Source organism: Passer domesticus, chromosome 1 (assembly GCF_036417665.1).
Source record: "Passer domesticus isolate bPasDom1 chromosome 1, bPasDom1.hap1, whole genome shotgun sequence".
NCBI classification, from domain to species: domain Eukaryota; kingdom Metazoa; phylum Chordata; class Aves; order Passeriformes; family Passeridae; genus Passer; species Passer domesticus.
Window position 1 is genome coordinate 70,506,310 of NC_087474.1, and position 20,944 is coordinate 70,527,253.

Consider the following 20,944-nt stretch of genomic DNA (forward strand, 5'->3'; position numbering starts at 1 on the left):
TTGGCTGTGACACCCCAGCTCTCCCTTGTTTGGGGGCAGCTGCGAGCTCTCCCGGTGCCGGACGAGCGTGTGCTTTTGCCAGGAAGCCGCGGCCGGGACAGTGCCGCTGTCGGTGCGCGCCCAGCCCGCGGTGCCAGCACCCGGGGCACCGCGGCGGCAGAGGCGGCCCCGGGGCTGGGAGCGCTCCCCGGAGCCCGCCCCGCCCCGCCCCGGCCGTCGGCGGCGGCCCCGCCCCACGGCGGGCCCGGGGCGGGCCCGGGGCGGCGGGAGGTGCGCGCAGGTGGCGCCGGCGGGAGCGGGGATGCGGCATGGCCGAGCCGCCCGGAGCCCCGCACCGCACCACCGGCTCCACCCTGCTGCACCCGCTGAGCGCGCTGCTGGGCATCCCGCTGGACCAGGTGAGGCTGCGGCGGGCACATCCCGGGGGCATCCGCAGCGCGGGTCCCTGGCCGGCAGGGACGGGCGGCGTCTCGCCGTGCCTGCCCGAGGGCCGCGGAGCAGCGCGGAGAGCCCGCGGTGGGAGCGGGCTTGGGCGGGGGCCGCGCTGCTGCCAGCGGGGAAGCGCTTCGTGTTTCCCGGCAGTGCCTGGCGCTTCTCCCGCTCTCGCAAGAAGTCGCTGCTGGATGCTGCTGGGTGCTGTCAGTCACGGTGCTGGGCTGACTGGGGCAGGGTTTGGAATGCTTCGGGAGCTCGGCTGCTGGTCCACCCCTGGGAACCGCGTGGTGCCCTGTAGGGAATCCTTACGCTCAGGCGCTGCTCTGGTGACTGCAGGACTGTAGAAGGGAAGCTCAGAAGCCGTTTCCAGCCTAGTCCAAGTGCCTGAAGTGCTTATATGGAGATAGGCAGAGCACACAGACACACTCACAGCTGGTCTTGTGGGAGGGCAAGTTTGCATTAAATCCTTAACAGCATCATATATTTTTGGCTGTGGTGGTGTTTTCTAATTGTTAATAGTCTCCTAGTTAACTTTATCCCTAACAGGCAGAAAAACGTTGCTCTCCCCTACCCCTTGCCTTTTATTGTCCCTCACGCCTTCATGCACCTGCTGCCTTCCTGCATTCTTTCAGCTACAAGGAAGTTAAGTCTGGAAGTTTGTGCTGACCAGAAAAAGACTCCACCAAGCTACTATGAAGCTGACCTGTGCTCTAAGAAACCAGGGCAGCAGAGGTGTGCTTGGTAAAATATCAACAGAAGATTGAGATTTATTTGCTTTCTTCTGTTTGCAGAGTGAGTGGTGCTATGTGTCATTTTTTACTACTGTTTGTTCTCAAAGCTGAGTAAGGAATATGTCATTTTGTAGATTAAACTCTTTCATCTAACCATGCCAGTTTTCCCCTTTTTTGACAGAAAACAGGTTTTGATGCAAGAAGAGAGATATGTTGCTCAACACTAAAACAGTCAAACAATAAAGGCCTATAATTATCTGTGAGCCATTAGATTAGGAGAAGGCACATGAATAGTGATAACTTCTTTTTTGAGGTATTCCGTGCCATGATTGGTGAATACAGGAGCACCAAAGAAGCCAGGAATAGCAAACGTTTGCTGTTCCAGCTTGTTTGTGGTGCCACAGTGTACGTACAGTGTTAGGCTGATTCAGTTCACAAACAATGAAGTCTTGACAGACTGCAGTTTTTCTTTCTAAGCTTTCAAAGTCTTGCCCTTCCATTCAGCTGAGGTGATACAAAGATGGTGTTGTCTGTGGAGAAGATCCTTCTTGTGCTCTTCTGGGCCTGAGGATGCTTCACTGTGTCTGGTTATGTGCTGTGTTTGTCCCTGGGTTCTGGTCTCAGGGGTGCTGGTGGTGGGCACTTCTGTGTTTGCTGGTTTGTGTCTCACAGCAGAAAGCAGGGGCCTCGTGCTCTGGGCTCAGCAGTGTGGCTGGGCTCTGTGCGTGTGTGTGCAGTGTGGCTGCTGTCCCTGCCCATGACCCTGCCGGCTCCAGTGGAGCAGGGCAGTGATAGGGCAGGAGGAACCCCCCTTTTCTGGGGTTCATGACAGAACTACAGCATAGCTGCAAGGAAATAGAGCTTTCCTCACCTGAAAATCCCCCTGTTTAATTGTCCCTGTGAGATTATGCCATCAATACTTTTTAAAAATTTCCCCCACTCCTCTTGCCCCATTGCAGTGTGCTGCACCATGCCAAGCATCAGGGACTTCTGCTGTCCTGGAACAGGATAAACCACATTGTGGGTGTGCATGGGAGCACTGTGCCACCACTGTTCCCTCAAATCACATGAATCTCAACTCTGACCTGCAGTGCTAAGGCCCTCAGAAGCAAAATCTTTTTTACATGACTCTTCTGCCAGGTGGATTGCTTTCCTTCCTCGTAAGAATGAGACAGTGTATTGCTGAAGCAGGGAGAAGTTCAGTCACTTGCTCCTCTGCACAGAATGGAGCTCTGTATATGAAAGACAGCTTTGCCCGATCTGAATCCCATGTGGAGCAGGGACTGGTTTTACAGGAGCCCCGTAGTGCAGTGCTGACAGGCTGACTGTGCCTTCTGCTCAGTGCCAGGCTGCAGCAGGGGAGGTATCTCTGATTTGCCACTTTGTGTCTGCATCAATCTGCTTGGCCTGTTGGATGGTGGCAGCCCGAATCTCCCGCTGCTCCATGCAGCTGGCAGTTCCCCGTGGCTGGTCCTGAACCTTCAAAAATGCCCGGAAGTGCCTGGAGAGCAAGAGGTAAAGGTGGAGGTTAGACCCTCCAGGTCACTGTGATATGTGAAAGCCATATGTCTCTGTGTTAAATGAGCAGAGGACTTGTCCCTTCTTTTATTGAGATGGTTTTCCGTGAGAACTGTGCTATGAGAGAGATTTCACTCTATGTAAAAGACCAGGAAAAAAGCTGAGCTGAAGGTCTGAGGAATGAAGTATCCTTTCATGGCTGGGGCAGAAAAGCTGTGGTAATGGTACTTGGAAAATGTTTTGTCATCTCAGAAGCAGCTGTTGTGTCACTCGATATGGGAAGCATGGATGACTGAAAATGTTGTTTTTCATATTGGTGGTTTTCTTAAGTAAAAAACTGAGGCTTTGTTTTAAAATCAGCCCAGAATTACAGAGGATGGAGCTCCTCTCTGCACTGTGTACCTGGCAGAGCACTCACATTTTGTTTAGGAGACAGTGAACTGCATGAGTTTAGGAGACATGAACTTCTGCTTTAGATGCTAAAACAATCCTGATGTGTCAGCATGTATTTGCATGTCTCTTCAATGGATGATTGATCTTTGAATTTAGCATTGAAATATTTTTTTTTTAAGAAGTGCTATATGTGGTAACAAGATTAATGATCTTGAAAGAGGATGAAAAGTCTCTCTGTGTTCAATTAATTCTCATATCTCAGGAAAGCAGACTTTGAAGTTTAGCTGACTTGTGTTCTAAAAATATCTCTCTAGGTCAATGATATACCTTCAGCAGCATTTGCAAAAGAATTTTGGGGTGTTTTTTATTTCCATATCATGTATTCCTCAAATAATTGATACTGGAATATCATCCCTCCAGTTTGCTTATATAATGACTTTTGGAAAAGTATACACTTTTTTTGTTATACATGCCCCAAATAACCAATTTTGGTGATATAGTACTCTCCATAAATCAGTGAGATATGGGAAGTTAAACATTAAACTTTTCATAGTGTAATTTATGTAAACAAAGCTCATGCATGTAAAAATACTGTGAAGAAATAAGGATACTATTTCAAGCTATATTAAAAGTAAATTTAATGGCATTGTTTATTCATGTGTAGTTTTACCATGCCTTCCTAAGCTCTAGGCATCTCTAGAAGTAATTCAGGCTCAGAGGGTTAAGACACATTGATTAAAAGGTTTAACTTCTCAAGGTTAATTTGTAGTACCCTTGATGTGCCAGGCTATGTATTGCTTTAGAAGTAGCAATCCCAGTGCAAATGGTCAACTGCTGTACAACAAACCTTTCATTTTAACAGGCCTTGTTACCCTGACCTGTTGTCAGACAGTACCAAGGCTGTTGACTTTGAGGGAAGTAAGTTCAGAGGAAATTCCCTCAAAAAACTGTATGAGCATCTTCTCATGTTTATATCAGAGGGCTTTTAATTTTGGTGTTTCCATTGATGAGGCCAGCCATGTTTCCCCAAAGAGTAAAAAAAAATTTCACTTGAACTTAATTTTGTCTGCTGATGGGAATGAAAAATTTTTCATTTTAATTCTTTCATTGTAGGTCATTTGCATATTTGTATTTTGGCAGCAGTTTAAATAAAAAAAACTAATTGTGGAGGGATTCTGGAACATGCCTCTGAATTTTGGGATAGTTGGAGTATTAAAATTTCCACCATTCCTTAAGTTTTAAAAATTCTGCATAAAGCATGCTGGTGAACTGGTTTAAAAAGGAGAAAGAAGAAAAAGTATATGTATCTTTTTTAACTTTTACAAAAATCAACATGTATTCTGATCCCAAAATCAGGATGGTTTTATTAACTTTTTTTTTTTATGTCTGACTTCAGTTTTACTTCTCTGTTTTTTGATTTAACTAGTCAGAAGATCTGTTAGTCCCAAGCCTCTTTGCATGACATTTCTTATCCAGGTTTTGGGCAGCGTAAAGTCAAATAAAACACTAACTTTTTACAAACTTAACTGACTTTTGTCTGTGAACTTTAAGGATCCTTTAATGGTTGTCAATAGAGACATTAGAAAATGTGATGCTGAGGAAAGAAAGATAATTTGTTACGTATCAAAGTGAGATAACTGAAGGTGGAAGTTCATTAAAGATTTAAGCAGTGTTAGTGTCAGGTTTTTAACTGAAAAAAACTGCTCTGAAGCTCTGGCAACAACTGTCATAGTTGGTATGAGCTATGTACTATTTCAATTTCCTAATGTCATCATTTTACAATTGAAAATTCTACATTTCCATTTTGAATTGCAGCAGTATTTGTTACATTAAATCCCTCCCTGCGTAACACACTCAACTGCAAAAAAAAAAAAAAAAAAGCCATATAAATCTTAGTAATCTGAGAAGCAAAAAGAAAAAATGAAATTTGCATTCAACACATTTATAGAGAAATATTACTTACATTGCCAAAACCAACTTTAATTTTGAGCTTTTCTGACTTTTGAGTACTTAGGCTTTGTAAAACTGTTTTCCTTAAAAGAAACCATTAGCTTCTTATTATAATGCCATGAAGGAGAAGGCATGTTGTAAAGAACAGAAGAATCTTACTGACCCTCCTTTGGGTCCCCAGTTAAACAGGTGCTTGTGAATAGGGCACTTCATAGCGCATTTGTAGTAAATCCATTCTCTTGCTCGTTTCAGTCACTTGTGCAAGGTCCAGGAGTCTGTATCCTCCTGGGACAGCCCTGGGCAGAGGTATGATACTTTCTTCCAAAGTTTAAGACCGTCTCCAAAGCATTTCTTTTCTGTTCAGATCAGCTATCACTAACACTTGCAATAAATACACATTCTCCTCTGCTTTGGAAATGTGTGCTGCCTTTTCCAACATGTTCTCACTGTGTTTGGCACTGGAGTCTTGAACCTTATGGCTGATGTCTTGATACTCCGAGTGTAAATATTTCCACATCCCTCATGCCTTGAAAACAAAGCCTGTCCTATTATGTTTTTTAATTTGGCAGGGGACAAAAGTGCAACTGGAATCAGCTGCTTACAATTTTCCCCCTTTTAAGCACTTTCCTTCTCATCTGTGCTAAACAAGATCTGGAAAAATAAACGTTGAAGGGCTGCATAAAGCTCCCTGAAACCTTCTCTGCGCATTAATCACGCCAGCACTGATCTAGTGGTGCTCTGCAGCTATTTTGAGAAAATCTAAAGTAGTGATGAAGCCTCTTGGGCTCCAGCCTAGGGGTCCAGGCACTGAGCACAGAGCTGGCTCTGTGTTTTTGGGGGAGCCCCTGACGCTTAGGGATTTGCTGTGCGTTTGCCAGCCTGGCACGGTATTTAATACTCTGGCTGCTCCTTGGCTCCTGTTACAGTTCACAGGGACGGGCAGCGCTGGAGGCAGGCTTGCCAAGCTGCAAAGGGCTGCTGCTAGTCCCTGGGCAGGGGAGGCTGCAGCACTGGGCTTGGCACTGCTGTAGGAATCCAACCTTTTGTGCTTGACCGAAATCAGGGAACAGGTAACGTGATTTTTAAAATATGTCAACGGGCCACGTTTTACTTTGGAGTGAAAAAAATCCTTCTCTGTGTTACTTAGTAGTTACAAATAACCTTGAGGGTATCAAACCTCATCTCCTGGATGCTTGGATAGTCTAGTGAGGGTAATTAAGGAGATCTTCCAGAAACTCAGGCCTGCTCTTAAAAGTACAGCCTGGTGCAAAAATTTATACAGTTTGTTCACTAACAGTGGTGAGAGTGTTTATGTTAATACGTAGTTTGGACCAGGAGCGTGCTTTGGGAAGGAATCCCTTGACTGTTCCCACTGGGCACACTTTGGACACAAAGTGGCCCTGGAGCATCTGCACAGGGTTCCTTTCTGAGAATGTGAAGCCAGAGGGTGCTCCCCAGGGACCTGCAGTGCCTCAGCTCTTGAGGGCACACAGCACTCGAGTCCAGCTCCTGTGAGCCGAGACCCTGCACACAATGAATGAGGCACCTCGCCCTCAGCTGCTTTGCTCTTCAGAGCCATTTTTGCTCCACCTCAGCACCTGCAGAGATGGACATAGTGCAATCCTCTGACCTTCTGGTGGTTCCCTCAGCGTGCAGCACTGGTCAGGCTTGTTTGGTCACTGCTGAATAGGTGGAATCCAGCCTGTTCTGCACAGGGCTCAGCCAGGACAGCCCTGCCAACAGAGAGAACGGCCCACGGGGAAAAACAGCGAAGGGAAACCCTTTGGGTGGTCCTTTCCCAGAGCAAGATTGCATCAGTCCCCCTTCTTATGACCTCGATTGGGAATGTTTATTTTCACCAGCCCTTTTTTTCCCTCGGCTTAAGGCATTTTAAACAGCTTTTGCAAAATCACAGGTGAGCACAGATGCACAACCAAAAGCACATATTCTGACATAAATGGTTTTTTTAGAAGTTTTTTGGTTGGGGTCTACTGACAGTGTGTTGCATCCTTAATGGAGTTGAGTAGAAATATTTTTTCTCTTGTGTTTTTGGCTTCCCTGATGATAAGAAAATTCCAGGCTTTAAAAAACCAATCTTAATAGTGTGAGAAAAAAACCCTTGTAAACATATTTTTGAATAAAATATGTTGAATCACTTACAAATTTCCAAAGAATTTGTTCTCAATCATTCCTCTAACTGTTTGTAAAATAACCAAATGGAAGGCAATTTTTAAAACCAAAATCCAAAGCATTAACTAGACAGCTTTTCCAGCCAGGAATTATTTTTTTTTTCTTTAGCAGGAAATGGTACTCATTGTTCTGAAAACTTTTAATGAAGTTAATCAATCAGTCTGTAGCTGATTGATGAGTGAGTGTTGCCATGCTGTCTGGTCTGAGGCAAAACAAATACTAAACATAAGAACAATTCTTCATTTCCCTCTTTCTGGTTGCTTTGTCCTTGTAAGATTTGTGTTTACCTGGTGAAGACTGGCTGGAAAATGGGAGTTTTGCCTGTGCCCTCATGTCACACCCTGCAGTGTAGTGGGTGGGAAGCTGTCTCATAGCATGTGAGCTGCCTACCTAGATGACTTAAGCAAAAAGCAAATACACTCGAGTGTATCTGGCTGCTAAATCCCAGACAAAGGCCTGGCTACCCTATGGAATAGCAAGTTTTAAGTTTTTGATCAGTGAGAGATTATATTCTGTGGTCTTCAAGTTCAGTGAGTGTGTCAGGTGGGGACATCTGGGTTGGAAAAGGGAGGCAAGAATATATTCTTTTAAATAATTCCTTTGGATTACGTGCAGAATACTAGAAAAACTAAATAACAATTTCAGGCCAAGAAACAGACTTCAAATGCTGACTGTCATGAACTGGGTGAGTGTTTGCTGCTTCCATAGAGCCCGGTCTTGTGACAGAGCTCTAATTAGACTTCAACAATTTCTTCATTTGTGGTTTCTTGTTCAAGTGCAATTTGGCCTTGGTATGCAGATAGGGCAGGAATGGGGAAGGCAAAATGACAAGGCAAAACCTAAAACAGTTGAGGACCCCCTGCTTTCAATATTTCTTGAATAACTCCTGTGCTTGTTTTCATGCTCATGTATTGGTTTTAAGTAAAACTTTTTATTTTTAAAGGACCACTGAGTAGAAAAGTTTTAATTTTTGACTCTTACATCTGGCTTAAATGACATTATAAACTGGTGAAAGGAGGGTTTCTTTTCCTGTTACCAGTGCAAGGAATGTTAAAGAGAGTAGAGCAGTGACTCTTTATCTCATGTGCACACACAGAGGGCAGGTTCAAATCCCTGACTCTTAGGGTTTGCACTAAGTATTTATACCAGCAAATTCCAGCTGATAGATCACTAATTTATCTGTTTTAGAGAGAGATTTATAATTACTGTGTTCACTCACAAGTGGAGTTTAAGTAGTCTGACATTTACACTTCTTATGTGTCAGGGTTTCTCAGGATATTTTGCCAACTATGCTGTATAGAAGGTGAAAACAAAGTAGACAAATGGAGACAGTGACTGAGAAGTTAAAGTTCATTTTTTAAAAATTAAATTCAGTTTTTGATGGCAACATTAGGCATCTACAGTGAGTTGTAGGCACAGTTGTCTTTGCCTCAGTGTGTATGTTTGTGTTCATGCTAATTCTCTAGAGGCAAAAAATTGTGGTCTGTAGTTGCCACAGCAACAATAACACTGCACACAGAGTATGGGTGGGTTTTCTCTACTTTGTACAAGAATGCTGAAAGTGCAGGCATATTGCTGTGAGACACTGTGAAATATGATAGACTCTTGAGAGAAAAAACACTTGCTTGTTTTTTGTTCAGAGAATATAATTTTAATTTTGTGTTACCTTTATTGCCACTTTTCTGATAGGGTGTTATTTCCCAATTTGCAAACCTAACGTTGCAGAAAGGAAAATGGGCTCAGCAGTTTGGAAAAAGAAAGTTTCAGAGGTGTTCTGCTGATGCTAATCAGTAAATAAGAAGGGGATTAGAACAAAGAATGCTCCGGGCAGAGTGACATAACTATATTTCTGTTCTATTGTGGTCAGTTTTGTCAATGAAAAGATGACTGTAGCTATTCTTTGCCATGAATCAGGATGAAAACTTGAACTAGATAAAAGAAAAAACATACAGGGTAAGCTTATTTTCTTAAACCTGCTAAAGCAAAGTGAAGGAACAGAGAGGTTTGCTTTAGAAATGTGACTTTTAAGAGGGATCGTGGTGAAAGTGTATGTGAGCAGCATGAAAGAAATCGATCTAGGCCTTAGAGTAACAGAATGTGTTGAAAGATCATTTAGCTTCAACCCTTATGCCAGGAACTTCCACTAGGACATGTACTCACAGCCCCAGGTGGCCTTGAACACCTCCAGGGACAGGGAGTTCACAACCTTTCTGGTCAAGCAAAGAAGGGACTTATTCCCTTCTGTCTCCCAGTATTTCTTCACATTCAGAGAGACATGTGATAGGCTGCAGATTCAACAGTGATTAAAATTAGGGTGTTTTTCATGTAGTCCAGTCCTGGCTGTGAAACCCTTTCAGCAGGCAAAGGCCAAGAACTTGGCCAGAGCCAGAGTGGATTTGGATGTTCACATGAAAGACATGAGTTTCTAGGGTAAGCATAGCTTAAGAGAAATACCTTTTGGAAGTACCTGTTCTTTTGCTGGCTCCTTTCAGGGCTCGTTTGCTCTGCAGGCACTGCTTTTTGTCAGCCCTGCCTCTGGTGTTGCTGGTGCCTTTAGGATCCCAAATCACTGCTGACAGTCCAGAGCATGGCTACTTCCATTATGGGTGGGTGGCTCTGCTAGAGTCATCATCCCCTCCCAGACCTTGACTCATGCTGGATTTATTACTTGAGTTTCTTCACATGGTGATAATATAGCAGGAAGCACCAGATCTCTGCAGGGAAGATTAGCCAACACCCAGGAGAGGTCACTTCTCTCACATCCCACTTTCAGGCAGCCCCAGCTGCAGCTGTCCTTCTGTTTATTAGTTTATATAAAAAGTAGCTGGCTCCTTATATTATTTGAAATGTATTCCCCTGTTGGGTTATCCTCTTGCTTTTCTGTTCTGATTTTTAACTGCTGGAGGATTTTTGTCCATATGCTGAGCACTTCCCCTCTGTTCAGTTCATGCTGCATATCTTTACATCAGTATTTGATAGTTTAGTGATCTGCATATATTCTTTGAATAGATTATGCCAGCAGGTGTCTGGTGAAGTCTGTCTTCATCCTTTGATGGGGTTCTGACATCCTGGTCTCTAGTCTGTTATCTATCTGTTTATCAGTCATACATTTTTATGTGCACCATTATTTCAGTTGCCTAGGGGTCTCAGTCTTCTTGTTTATTTTTTTTTTTCTTAGATAGAGTTGAGTTAGTGTTTAAATTATTGTCAGGAGAAAATAGATTCTGTGTCTGCCTTCTCTTTCCTTTTCCCGTGGCACTTCAGTATTTGAGCATAGTCACTAATAAGGATGACGTACCTGCCCAGTTTTAGAAGACTCTAAATGGCAAGTGTGCCTGTTTGCTGTGTCTAGGATCATGTTTTTGCAATGGCTTGGGGAATTTCTGTCTACGAGATGGTGGCCTCCTTTATTTGCTGACTGGTGGAACTAGTGGCTTATGGCCTGGAAAAGCTTCAGGTGGTCTTTGGGGACCCAGGTCGCTGCTCACCCCCAGCTCCTGAGTCTTCCCCCCCCCTCATCCCATATAAACTCCGTTCTGCTCAGTGCTCGGGTGCCTCCCAGCATCAGAGAAGCTGAAATGCTCCCCAAATCTGAATCTGCATCTTGTGCTATAGCAACAGTGGGAAGAACACCATGTGCGTTTTGAGATAGCGAAGTTTGCTAAAAATCAGACCTGAAATGCTTTCTCAAAGTGCCTCTGCCATATCCAGATGTTAGTGGTATAAAACCTTGCCATAGAGAGGTGGAAATACATTTTGTAAGCCAGCTGGGCAGATTGTGCAATGTCCTAGTTCTTTCAAAGCGTGTTTTTTTAAGCTTTATGTATAAAGCTCTTGCTTGAAAGGGAAATTATAATTGTTTGTGCAACTTAAAGGATTGTTGAATTTCTTTTCCCTGGCTATGTTCAAATTCTTATGGTATTTTGAGAAGAGTTCACTTGGAGTTTTTGGAATTTTGTTGCTGTACTTTGTTTCTTGGATAATAAGTTGCCTGTCACTACACAGTAGGAGCATCACTGTAATAATTTTAAAATGTAAGGACATTCTTCTCTTTTTTTCCTAACTGTTGAAGAGGAAAAAGTGAGACTTATTCCCATTGCCTAAGAAAAGTAAGTTAAGTTTCTGCTATTGCTGACTCATAAGCATGGCAAGAATACAAAAATGCCATGATTAAGGCAAAGGTGAGTGAGTTTTTTCCTCCTCATATCACAGTTATCTTTGGAAAATACCACTGTTATAAACCAAAGTTCTGCTGCACTTTATGCAAATAGAACTATAGAGCTCCAGTGGGGGGATATGTAAAGAAAGCTTTAACGAGGCAAGGAAATTAAATCTTTTTTCCTCAAATATAGTATAGTGCAAATAAAATTAATTTATAGCAAAAGCCAAATATCTCTTCTTTTTTTTGTTTGTTTGCATTTCTTTATTCACCAACTGGCGCTTGTTCGTGCTGTGTATTTTCCTGTTAGTTTTTGTTTTGATTTGGTTGCTAAGTTTGAAAACTAGGAAATGTGGGCTTTTTTGGTTTTCGTTATTTGTTTGTTTAATTTGAGGGGGCAACCCCTCAAATTCCTTCAGAGCATGACTTTTTTGAAAGGTACTGATGATTTCCAAATATGTTTCTTTAGTGGAGGTTGAGATGTTTGACTTGTGCCAAGTCCTGAGCACTTGTCATCTCCAACTTACTTGTTTTCAATAGTGTCTGAAACTGAGTGCCTAAAATTAGACATGCTCCAAAGTTCAGCTTTCGGAGATATTTGCTGTAAATGTAAGGTGCTTGTAACAGGCATAACTAAACAGCTGGGATTATGTTCTTGTCTTTTTGCATGGCTCACGATCCAAAATAAATTACCATGGAGCAAGTATGCTGCAAATTCTGCAGGAATAAGAAAGGCGAAAAAAAGCCACTACAGGATATTGTCACTGTGCACATTTTGTTGGTGTCTTCTCTTCCTGCCACGGTTGTGAAGGCATTAAAAATAAGTCTGCAGCCCACATAAATGAAGGTTGGATAAACATGTAATATATTGAAAAACACAGGGCAATCATTTTACTTTTAAACTGTAGAACAATAGGAAGGACCGGTATGTTGTGGTTGTGAAAGTGAAGCTGGTAGTTAACAGAGGTTTGCAGATTCTACATGGTCACTGTAATAGCAAAGGAATTAAATGAAGATAATTGTTCTTGAATTTGGAAAAAAAAAAAAAGCAGCACATACACAGTTCTTTGGAAATAGGCTAGAAATGAAGAAATAGCTATCCATAAAATCTGCTGGCCAACAGAATCAAGTGCCTTGGGGGAAATGTGTGACTCGGCAAGCTGCTGGAAAGTATAAAGTTTTCATTGTTTTTGGAAGCAAAAAGAGTGAGTTTTACTGCCTCTTATGTTTGCAAATATAATTGTCTAAATATAAACTGATTTTCCCAGTTAAATGGTTCTGACTAAGGTTTACTGGCAAAAAAATGTGGTTGTGCATATATTTCCTGCCCTTGTGCCGCGCTTCTTTTTTTTCCCCATGTGAAAACCTCTCTAATATGCATCTGGTTGAGCTGACTGAAAATAAATTCTAAAGAAAAAAATTCTCTGCAGATTCACTGCACGTTTGCTCTGGCCCTTACTGCTGGCTTCCCAAAAGTTTTGTGTGTCCTCTTCTGTCCATGAAAGGTAGCTGGGAATGCTTCCTGTACCTCTTTCACCAAATTCTGTTGACTGCATTACTGGAAAAGGGTATGGTCTCCCTTTATTTTGCTAGGTTGGAGCATAAGACAGCAACATAGATCTTCACCTTTCCATGTTGATGTACCCCAATATTATGTTTCCATGCTTGTCTGAAGCATGTGCTTTGTTCTTCACTCCCTCTGCAAGTGCTGTCCCTGTGTATTTCTGAGACAGAAAACTGCTTAGGCCAGGAAGAGGACAGGAAGAAGTGAGGTTTGTAGCACCTGCTTGGGGAAGCAGGAAACCAAGTTTGACTACACCCATTGTGTGGGAGCATTGTTACCCTAAAACTCTCCACACATATCTAGCCATAGATAACGCTAGTTTGCTTTTCTCCTGACTGGCACTTTTTTTTTTCGTTCGTTTGGTTTTAGGTTTGTGTTTTGTTTTGTTTTATCCCAGTTCTGTTTCAGGCACTTGAAATTAGTGTAGAATACCAGCTTCTGGAATATGATACCTTTTTATGGTGTCTTTAAGTGTTAAACCAAAAATTGAAGTGTGAGAAACTACAGGTCATTTTTGAAAACTTAATTTCTTACAAATAAATGAAGTCCAGTTTCACAGTCCAGGGATTTCTTTTTGCTTTTGGTAAAATTAGCGTGTGTAGTATAAATACTGTTTAAAAATCTGCACTGTACATTTCTGCACCTAAGCTTACTCATCTAGAGTATCTTTACAGTAGAAGTACCTGTTCTAGAGTTATGCGTCAGAATTTGATGAATTCCAACCTAAAATTGCCTTTTTTCCTCATTGAAAAGAAAAGAAATTTAGGTGGACAAGCTCTGCTATTGAGATGAGCGTAAGAACAGATAAAATCTATCCTTTTCTCTAGCAAAGTCCATGCACAAACTTTTTAAGCACATCCTAATGCTAATTTTACAGCGCCCTTTTTTTAGTTACTACGAACATGACTGGATGTTTAAATACAGGATGTTCCAGATTTTCTGTGTTTAAGGGCCTAATAAAGGGTTACATAATACCATTGCAATGTCTGAAAAGTTTAGTCTTTGATCAAGCCACTAATTCCAAGGATAATGTGCTTAAATTTAGCACAGTGCTGACAGTTTCTACAGTGGGGAAAAAAACCAACTTTCTTTTGGCATAGAATAATCTGTCAAGTTGGCACTTTTTCCCCCTTACTGATATTTGTTTCTTTCTGTTGTGTGCACTTACTGGGATATCACTGGGATAATGAGAACAAAACTGCTCTGTTTGTATTGGTTTGTTTTTTTTAAAGACCACTGACATTTTACTATAGAAAAGGAACTGAAAATAGAATTGCACAGACATTACAGCAGCAAGAATGGGGCAAGTTATTTTAGATGTGCCAGTTCCCATTCTACTGATGGATTGCACTTTAAGCCTGCTGTTTTATTTTTAAATTGATGAATATGTGCAGGCTCAAGGCTTTCATCTGGCCTGAAAGTTAAGTGTGTTTCTGAATTGGGACTTTACAAACACTGCTATAAGGATCCTGCCATCCCTGTGTTCAGGCAAGCCCCAGTGGTATTTGGGGAAGATAATTTACATTGAAGTCACAGAAGGCTGGTTGGGTAGACAAACATTTGTCTGTAGTCCTTCTTTATGTTTTGAATAAGTCAGCTGTGTACTTATCAGTTACACAGAAAAAATGAAAAGGTGCTTGGCTTACTGTGTTTTTTTCTAAGTTTTTAAAAACTAAACCCTTAAATGTGGCGGGAGAAAAATCAGCTCTGTGTTGATGCTATTCTTAGTGCTGCTTCTTTGAAGTTATTTACTCAAGAATGCAGATGTAGAAACTGGACTGAAATCTCAGGATCAGTGCCTGAGGCTGGTGAACTCAAGCTGGATTGTGTCTAATGAGACCTGTCTTGGTCCTGCTTCCTTTTTGGTGCTGTGGTGTCCATCCATTGTCTGTGATGGATGAAGGGACACAGTGTTGTGGACTGGGAGCTCAGCAGTGCTCTTGAGAGGTGGTGTGGAAATACCTGTTTGGGATCAGGGGCACTCATCACATCTGAAGAGACTAGCTGGGGTCAGTATCTGTTACCCAAGAATTCCTTTCTTGAGAAAAAGGTGGGGAAGTGGTGTAGTTAATGGTTATGGAAACCAAGGATCCAAGCTCCAGATAGGTGTCTGAGCCCTGCAGGTGGCTTAGAAAGAGGGGGAAGGGAGTGCTATGGTGTTCCCACCCTGGGAACTTCCTAGAGTTCAAGGGACTTTCAGAGAAGGCTTTGCAGGGACTCAAGTGTCTACTTTGTTGTATTTTGCTCTCCTGGAGTTGTTGTCTTCCTTGTTTCTGTTAGTTTTCACTTAAGCATCTCTCTCCTAACTTTACGTATGTTTAAATGGGGCCTTCTGAGCTTATCTGACAGAAGGGCTGGGGTGATGCAGTGATGTGATAAGGTCAGTCTGTTCCCTCTTCATCAGCATGAATCTATGCATAACCAAGGAGGGTGGATGCTACAAGATGCCATCTTTCCTATCAGAAGTACTTGATCCAAGGGACTCTTTTGTGAGGAAGCAAAGCTGGTAGTTCTGGTATTGTTTTTTTTTTGCTTGTTAATTTTGTTGGGATTTTTTTGGTGTGTGTGCAAAACTTCTTGTTTGGATAACAACACTTCAGTCCTCTTTTCCTTTTCTTATTAAAATACCCTCTATACTCTGAACTCCTAGCTGTATTTCTGCTTTTAGACATGTCTGACACATAATACTGTGAAATGCTCCACCTGCACAGAGGTATGTAAAATTATTCTTTTAAAGTATTTTTGGACTTACAGACACTTTAATTAGTGTGCTGCCTCACTGCTGAGCAGTCTGAAGAAGCGAGACAGATCTTCTAATAACCTAGAGGCATTCTGGTTTAAAAGAACCACCAGAATGACTTAAGGCTCCAGATTGTTTGATTTTCCTGCTGTTCCTATTACAGGTAGGAATTAGTGCTGACTATCTTAGATACAAGGGAATTTTGTCATTTGGCATCACTTGCTGAGAGAGCAGTAATTAATGAGGTACAGGTAGTGGCAGAACATCACTGCACATAAATGATCCTTGCTTAAACATCTGTTCAACATACAGAGTCATTACAGCTCAATGTGAGAGCTGCTGACAGCGAGCTAAAGCTGTTTTTGGATCAGGTCCACATATTAAATTTATCAAAGGTGAGTGTATGGGAGCATGACTTAGCATTATGATGTAGATTTGGCTTCTCTTTTGACTTAAATGTTTTTCTTTTAAAATTTTTGATGACTCAGTGTTTAATCTATAACTATATTTTGTATCCTGCTAGTGATTATTCTGCTAGTGCTTTCATAGAGGTAATCAAGAAAGAACATCTGTTTCAAGTTTACAGTCTAAATCATGGAAGGATATTTGACCCTGTAAGTAGGGAAACAATTTACCCAGGAAAACAGCACAACAAGCCAAAATACTGTCAGTTTTGTATATGCTACTTCACCAACTCCATTTTCTGCATGCAACTGCACAAAAAATGCCAAGGCTATGACAACTGAGTGCTGCTTCTGAAGAGGACAATAATCTTAAATTAGTCATGCATATATGCTTTTCTCTCTCTGCCTCTCCCATTACAGAAATTCTATTTTCAAGCCTTTGCTTCTGCTCCCCCAAAATCTTCCATAGGGGTCCCACAATGCAAAGGCAGAGAAATAAGTTGTTTCTGTATAGTACTGGAGATGTGACATGTCAGCAGTAGAATCAGTATTTCCCCAATGTAAGTTATTTTTTCCTCTTCTCTGATCCATGTTGATTGCAATCTGCAGTGCCTGGCTATGAACAGAAAATACAGCATCCTGCAAGTGTCAGTCAGTCCTGCTTCCTTTACAAATAAATGCCTCTTTGAGCTGGCTCTCAGTGCACTGAGTTCTGTGTGAAGCAATACCACTATGGGCAATAAGGGGAACTGCATGGACTGTGTTACACAAATCCTTTTCCTTCATGGAAGCCTAGGTCAGAATTTTAGCAGTGGGAAACTTGACATGGTCTCCGTGGTATTGCCCTCCTTTTTGGAGGTGCTTGTCCTCTCCCTGTGTAGAGCTAAATGATCTCTGCAGAGGATATTTGTCCTTATGGTTCATAAAAATAGTCTGGAAGATCAAAATATTTTGAGAAATTTCAGCAAGTATCAGATAACTTTGAGATCTGATTAAAGACTATTCCATCTCTCTTTCTTAACACGCCCCTTCTAAATATCACACTTTTGATGTTATGAAGTGCTGTAATAACAGCAGGTCTGTTTTTCAACATCAAAGTAGAAATGTCTCCAGCGAACTCAACTTAAACATGTTGTTTGCCAGGTGTCTTTGGTTATATGTGCAAAATAATCTTTTAAATATGGAAAACAAATTACTGCATTTCTGTAGTTCTTGCTTTATTCTTTGGAAGAAAGGCATCACCCTGGAAGATGGGACTGATCTGTAGCAGAGTGGAATGCCTTAATATGGCATTCCCTTTCCAAAATACTACCCAAGCGCTCTTGTACTCCACAGACAGTGGTTTGACTCGAGTTGCTGTTGCTGGCAGTAGTTTCTGTTAGCAAGGTTCTTTATGCTTTTCCAAATACTGAAAAGAGCTGTTTGGTCGTCTGTGGTAAGTCTGTGAATAGAGGAGAACGTCTAATTTACCAGATAAAAACCTTGTAGCACTCTCCTAAAGTAGTGCTCTGAGCTCATTAGTACATGGCAACAGAGTATCCTGACCATGAGATGTAACTTCATCTTTATACTGAACCACCATGAGAGGCCTCTGCTCTTATACTTCTGTTCAGCAAATAAAATGCAGCTTTAAACCTTTATTCTCTCATTTGGCTGGTAAGTCCAAGGCCTGGAATAAACTAGAGGTATCTTCTGCCATATCTATAGCCTGACTGCATCATCTGACTGCTACATGTTGAAGTGGACGTGGACCTGGATGCTGGCTGGGATTATTCTGACAGCCTGGCTGTGCTCAAACACACTTGTACCTCTCTCTGTGAATGTCTGTCATCCAACAAGGGGCAAATCAATGATTGTCAGAGTTACAGCATTAATAGGAATTTTGCTTACAGAGGATGGTCTGGTTTGGGTAATGGACTTAATTGGCATTTGGAGTTTGGAGAGAACTGTGTGGTCAATTTCTTATATGCTCCTAGATTTTTGGAAAGTGAGATCAGATTTTCTGCACGCCTAAGGGAGGAAAAATGTAGTAGAGGAAAAAGAAAGTATTTTTGTGGTCAAAACAGAATGCAGGATATTTCCTTCTGATACTTAACTGTGAGGAAAAGATTAAAAGCACTAAAATAAGAGGCTATGTGTTTGTACTTAACTATCTCTTCCTAGACTGTGATCTAGTGACTCTCAACTGTGTATTGCCACTTTTTCAAACAGGGAGATTTGCAGATGCAAGGCTTATGGGGTGAACAGAACTGAAACTTCCTGAAGTGGCTTATCAGTAGCCTACCTTCAACTACAAGAAGCAGTGACCAGGACTCTGTAATGATTTGGTTTAAAGGTGTATAGTCAGATTTTGTATCCTCTCATGTTTTCTGTTTCCCATCTCAAGAATTTCTAGCTAGGAAAGGCACTTTCTCTTTTCTCTTTTTAAGATTTTTGTAAGTAATTTTTCAATGTATCAAGCAACACTTTACTTTTCTCTTTGGAAATCCTCTATGGCTCCATGGCTTTCCTGTTATATGGATTTGACAAGTTACTACTTTTGTTTGAGTTTATTTTTTTTTTCCTCCCCAGCCTTCACCATGGAGCCAGTTTGCTTCCAGCACAAAAAGTAATAATTGCTCCTATTCAGTGTTATGGACATCAGGCTCATGTCCTGCAAAGGGTGAAATTTTTAGATGCACCTATTTAACTCCAGGTATTTGGAACCATTATTTTGTGGTTTGCCAACTGGCATTTGCCCTTAGAAGTGCCCACTTGCAAATGGTTAATTGGATCAAATAAAATACTGAGGAAAAACTGTATGGATTTCCTCTGAGAGTGGTTAGGAAGTTGAGGAGATGACTTTGCTATGTAAAAGGCCCTGCCTGTTGATGGAGATGACTGAAAAGGTGGTTCCAAATCCCTAGGAGTTAGTGTTTCCCCTTCACACAGTACCAGTCCAATGTTTGCAAGGTTCACCCTGTTAAAAATGGGAGAAGATACAAAGGCTCAAGACAGATGGAACTGACCTTTTATGTACTTTGAGGGATTGGATTATAGCATAATCCAATAGGGGGATCTTGAAACCACCATGTTTGGCTATTCCTGCATCAACATTACGGGTGCTTGGTGGGTTGGTTTGACCTGATTGCTAACTTTGTGTAAAACTTAGATTTGCAATATAAACATCACTGCTGAGTTATTGCTACTACAGAATTTGATAGAATGCAGGGAAGAACTACAGTTTATTTTTTTTCCTTCGTTGTTCATACCTGCTCTGGATCCATCAAACCTTTTAAAGTTGAGACTAATAAAGAATTAAAGGATTAATTAACCAGACAACAATAACGATCAACTCGGTTGCGCTGGAGCTGTTCCAGATTTTCTCTCTCTCCAAAAGTGTGGATATCTTGTTTCTGTATTGCAAGGCTGTCTCCAGCTGGCTGTGACTCAGACACAAGTCTTCCAGATGTCGTTGCAGAATATTGTGATGAGACTGCCTTTCTGTCTTCCAGTGTTTAATCATGGAAAATTAAAGGAAGATACTGTCTCCTTTTGGCAGCATATCATGTGCTCTGGTTCCTAATTTTATTACATCTTACTCTCTAGAGCATGGAAGAAAGTAACTGTAAAAAGCAAAGGTGTTTCCTTTCTCATAGCGAAGTTGAAACCAGATGTGCAAAATTTTGGTGGCAACACCAAAGAGATGTGGCTAGCTAAAAACACGTGTCAAATGACTTGCAATGCTGTAAAAGGTTAATTGGCATATAATTTTTATTTCCATGTTGTTTTTGCCTGGACACCATTCATCAGTGTTCAGAAGCCCTGAATTTTCTGTTTGTAAAGTGTTTTTAGCAACAGTGGAAATAACCAAAAGGGAATAGTATGAATCCTTTTCTCTTTGGAAAGAGAAAGGAAGGAAAGTGTGGCTTAGTTCACTTATGATGCAGCACAACATTTGTTAAATTCTTAGGGATCTGTTTACTTGGATGCCTTAAGTATGTAGAATGAAGAATAAAACTAATGTCAAATGGAATGCAGTAAAGTTACTGTCAGATGAACTGTCAGCCTTTGTGTGTGTACATGCATGTGAACACTGCATGTGTTAAACATGGTACACAGAAGTAACTAAATAGAGGAAGTTATATGAAAAGCTGTTGCATCTCTCTATTCCCGTGTGTAGAACAGAGCAAGTCTGGTCTATTGCCAGATTACTGCTTGCTGAGTGCATTGGGTCTGTGATGTTTGGCTGCTGTGCAGAAAGCCTTATAAACCAAAAGCTCATTGAAACATAAGGGCGATGTTTTGACCTGGTACGAGACTTTGCGCCAACCCTTGCAAAAAGAGCATGGAGTCTTGGTTAATTGTCTCAGTTAATTTGCACAACAAAATGAAGGTGTGACAGTGGCATGGTTCGTAGCACAGGTAACACATACTCAAAGGCCAAGACAAGCAGTGTACATGTACATGAGGCTGCTGAGCTGTCCTTCGCTGGATGTGAGCCTGTGATGAAGTCGCTGCTGCTTTTTAGCTGTCATTCCCTGCCTTAGCTGTTTAAATAATGTTACAATTGTGTCTGCTCTGGGATCTTGCACTTTCCTTATGCTGTGTGTGTGAACCTCTGAGATCCCAGCATCCTTAACATCTCAAACTGGGCTTACAAGAGCCAGATGAAAGTAAAAAACAAATGCCTACTTATTGTGATGGCTTTTGCTGGTTTAAAGTTTCCATGAGTGGTGCTGCACAGAGGGAGGAATTGTCTTTCAAACAATCAACCACATCACTACATCACTTTCTGTGAGTCTTTGCACTTTCCTTCTTTATGCCAGATCAGAGAAGCTCTGCATGCCACAGAGTTGAGCTGCACTGGATGTCCCAGTG

At 41.7% G+C, this 20,944-nt stretch overlaps 1 protein-coding gene across 1 annotated transcript in view; it reads left to right on the forward strand.

The window, feature by feature from the left end:
• The first annotated feature begins 231 nt into the window (after window positions 1–231).
• The window catches only part of MBOAT1 (membrane bound O-acyltransferase domain containing 1), a 55,761-nt gene continuing 35,048 nt past the window's right edge, over window positions 232–20,944 (forward strand). The window contains exon 1 of the mRNA XM_064422917.1: window positions 232–398. Coding sequence (XP_064278987.1) covers window positions 309–398 — 90 coding nt within the window. The 5' untranslated portion in view covers window positions 232–308. The remainder of the gene's footprint in view (window positions 399–20,944) is intronic.